The 4205-nt window shown below is 53.5% G+C and overlaps 1 protein-coding gene across 1 annotated transcript; it reads left to right on the top strand.

Moving 5' to 3' along the window:
• Positions 1 to 1084: 1084 nt before the first annotated feature.
• VTN49DRAFT_5084 (uncharacterized protein) lies at positions 1085 to 3161 on the top strand (the record flags this gene model as incomplete). Its single annotated transcript, XM_069413102.1, has 2 exons — positions 1085 to 2876; positions 2941 to 3161. The coding sequence occupies 2 exons, from the start codon at positions 1085 to 1087 to the stop codon at positions 3159 to 3161; spliced, it is 2013 nt and encodes a 670-aa protein (XP_069267003.1).
• Between the last annotated feature and the right edge of the window lie 1044 nt (positions 3162 to 4205).

Consider the following 4205-nt stretch of genomic DNA (forward strand, 5'->3'; position numbering starts at 1 on the left):
CATCCGCCTCGGAATACACGCCCTTCGATATCAGGTGGGAATCACATGGTTTACCAGGATTCCATCGAAACAGGACGGTACTCGGCATGCCGAGCCTTTTCCATCATTTGTACAGTTGGTTAGCTGAGTTCAGGCGTCTGGTTATTGGCATGTTCCTCCATAAGCTGTGCTGCTTCTTTTGCTTCTACGATGGCATCGATTCTGATACTACCTTTGAGATCATTGCTGGCGTTTGGGTGCAGAATCAATGGGCGTGGTTTGAAGAATTCTCGAGATTATTCCACCATCAATCATGCACATTACGATTACCTGTACACCATAGAGTATTCCAGAATCCAATTGAATTGTGGTTAGTAATGGGCACGAGGTACGATCCACCAAGCGGCGTTGATGGGGCGGATGCCCCTTCAAAATATCAAATGTCAACTGTCATAAGGGACTGATAAGGTGGGTGAGTCACTGCATGTGGGCCAAGTGGCCTGTGCAATCTGGAGTCTCCCCGATAAATTAATTCCTGATCCATGGATCAGATCCCATGTTCCTTGGACAAATTGATCGCGAATAAACAAACACTCCTGGCTGCCGACTGCTCCATGCAACGAGGGAAACTTGACTTTCGTAGTCTGTATGACAAAAGCTCGGGATTGAGGCGGTGGTGCTCTTCACATCGCCGAAATCACCTTGTAATGGACCCAATTCTCCCTCATTGCCTCATTTTCCCGCCTCACGCCTCCAATCCGCTTCCTTGGGATTCTGTGCTCTTCACTTTCTGCGACGCAATCATTGCCAGATAATCGTCTCAGCGCACCATCCCCGCGTCTCATCTTGGAGGACTCCATTGCCACTGCTTTGCTGCATAAGCAGCGGTGCCCGCCCAAGAATCGCTGACGAGTGGACGCCCTGCCTGGACGATTTGTGCCTCACTTGCCTGGTTTCTCTTCCCCATGCCCAATTGGGCATTTCCATTTCGTCTTTGCTCATTCCTATTAAACTTGCGGGAGAGACCGCTCTTCATTCCATTTCCTGAGTTTCCCACGGCATCGGATTCCTTCCCAGTTCTCATTGTCAGTGACCCTGCTCGACAATGAGTCATCAGGGGAAGTACCGGTCTCCCTCACCGAGACGCGATGCGCCTCGGGCATCCACGGGCAACATCTCTTTGGATGCCTACGGGTCGCCTAATTCTTACTACACGAACGAGACCTATCTGTCGCCTACCGTGGTCGAGCGATTCCCGGATTACCGCAGCTATGATTCATATGACTCGCGCCGTGCGTCAGACCGCCCCCTCGAAGCATTGCCCGTTTCGTCCACGACGTATCGCGATGCGAACCAGACAACGAAGCTGCGAACCGAATACACGGTTCGGCCAAGAAGCCACACGTCAAGTGAGGCGACTCGTCGCCCCCTGAGCGTGGTCATACCATCTACTTCATCTCGCCCGTCCACCGGCATTTCGTCCGCATACGAGGGGCCCAGCAGCCCCCGATCGTCCGGCCGGTGGGCTTCGTCGCGAGAAGACCCAGAACAATACATCACTCCGGCCTCGTCATCCTCTCGTTCGCGGCGTCGTATCTACAGTTCCGATTACACCAGTGACAGTGGCCGGGTGGATTCGCGAGATCGTCGGGGGATTTCCAGGGAGCGACGGTATCGCATTTACTACCCTGGAGGGCACTCGACTCATCCTGCCTACGGTGATCCGCGGAAATGGGATGATTCAGATTACTACGATGCGTATTCATACACGAATGCGCGCGAGCAGTTCGAGAAGGACTCGGCTGCTCGCTCATATCGCGCCACGCGACCGGTGAGTATGGTCGGCCCAGAATCCTACACCGTCGTGGACCCGAGAATTGCCCGGGTTCAGGGATCGCGCCATGAAGCCGACCGGTTCATGGACGACGATCGGCTGCTCTCCTCCCGTCATCGTGACGCGCATCGGTCCTCCTCGCACCGAACACCTGTGTCGGTGCATCATGACCGGGAGGAAGGGTATCAATCGTATACCGACCCTGATTATTCTGATGGTCGACGCCGCCGCCGCCGTCGCCGACATCGTGACGAATCGAGCAGTCGACCCCGACGCGAACATCGTGAATCTCGCCGGACTACGGAGGACTTGCTATCACCTGTGCTGGGTGGATTGGCTACGCTGGGATTGGCCACTGGATATTCAGATGATGATCGCCTTACACGGTCGGATCGACACCGGTCCCGCGATCGCGATCGAGATCGAGACCGTGACCGTGACCGTGACCGCGATCGTGACGCCGATTACGATCGTGACAGGGATGATGAGTACCGTCGACACCGGCGTCGACGTCGCGACGAGCGTTCATCTCGCCACGACGACTCGGAAGCGACGCTCAGTTCCGATGATCACCGTCGCTCACGCAGCCGCAGGGGTCGGTCTGCGGTCCGAAGGGAGTCGGCCAATGACTCGGATAGTTCGGACACTGTCCGTGAATCCGGGCGTCGGAGCAGTCGTCGCGAGGGCCACCGTGACGACTCGAGCAGGAAGAAGCCCAACGACGACGAATCTGAAGGGCGCGAACGCCGAGTGGTGGTGGTGGATCCGTCACGGCCGAAGGAGCCGGAAGCCCCGCCGAAGGGGATTCTCAAGGCGCCGCGCGACAAGTTCCCCGAAGACAAGAATCCGATCCGAGAAGGCGTGGCGCCTCTGAAGGATGCCCAGAGAAACGGCATCCCGCCGGGGGCGCGTTGGACCAAGATCGACCGTCGGCTGGTGAACCCGGCTGCCCTGGAGGCAGGGCGGGAGCGCTTTGAGGAGCGTCCTGACTACGTGATTGTGCTGCGAGTGTTGACCAAGGAGGAGATTCAGGCGTACGCTGTGAAGACGCAGGAGATTAGAGGTAAGGCTCCCGTAAGCCTGTTTCCTGAGCTAGGTCACAAAAAGACTAACTTTGAATTTTACAGAGGAGCGCCAACGAGCGGCACGGGAAGCACGTCGTCGGGCACGTGAGGCGCGTCGCCGCAACGGTGGAAGCAGCAGCGATAGTTCGTCCAGCGATGACGAGGACGATGAGGACACGCCGTTGGCGATTGAGGCTCCTCCGCTTACGGAGGACGACAAAGGGAGGTCGCGATCGAAGACGCGTGCGTCGAGCGAGAAGGTTGCCGAGTCGGCCAAGGATTAATGCCATTACAAATCATGCAAGTATTGTACAGACTCTACCTGTTGATTGTTTTTTTTTTTTTTTTTTTATATGATGATGATGTACGTTGATGATGCATGCATGCTTTGATTGGGGTTTCCGTGTATATGATTATGAGGAATGTCTGATATTGAGCGGCATATGGCATGACTGGATTTGTCATTTCCTTCAGAACAGTCCGGACTCGAGAGCCCAGCATTCGTACCAATTCCATTGTCATTTGTCAACACAATTGCCCATCAACATTTTCTTAACCCTGTTAAGGTGTTTTCGGAACGATTTCCAGCCACTCAGACTCCATGATTCATTTAGGTTCCGGCTCGGCCTAGAACGGCATCGCAGGGGGTCTAGCCACTCTTTTTTTTTTTTTGCAGAGGACTTTAGGAGAGAAAATTAGTCCAAGACTTTCTGTTAAAGAGGGGGAGGGGTTTTGAGGACTCTGAACCTCTTGAACAAGCAGTTCTAAGAATCTTTGAAAAGCGCAAGAGAGGAATAGCTTCATAAATTAGTTTACGCCAAGTAATTGCCAGTCGAGTCACCGGAAACCTTTTCCTTCAGCTCTCATTTGCCGCAAAAAGTTTAAACTCTTTATGCCTGGGAAAGTTGGGGCTAACGCGTCGGCTGAAAAGGGAACTGTTCTTCGTCGTCGACGTAGTAGAGGAGGACATAACCGAATTACGGAATTTTTCACGACTTTGAGAATTCTCGACAGAATTCATTTCAGGATATGGGCAGTGGCAAACGACAATCAATATTAAAAAAAGTGACGGTGATAAATCGACCATGATTCCTAGGGAAGAGAGGGGGAAGTGCCATTTTGATCCTTCATAAACAGGCAGTGGCTAGACTCGCCTCAGCCGTCCACGAGATGAGCGAAGGGAGGAGGACGTTGGAGGCGTAATTTCCCAGGTTGATTCTTTCTTTCTCCGTATACATCGTACTCCGTAGACTGGCGTAAAAATGAGCAGACACAGAGACCATTTTTGACTTTGCCAACGCTTCGAAGTTGGTTCTGGCAAAAAAAAA

The sequence above is a fragment of the Thermomyces lanuginosus genome, assembly GCF_041956635.1.
Source record: "Thermomyces lanuginosus strain ATCC 200065 unplaced genomic scaffold VTN49scaffold_32, whole genome shotgun sequence".
Taxonomy (NCBI): Eukaryota; Fungi; Ascomycota; class Eurotiomycetes; order Eurotiales; family Trichocomaceae; genus Thermomyces; species Thermomyces lanuginosus.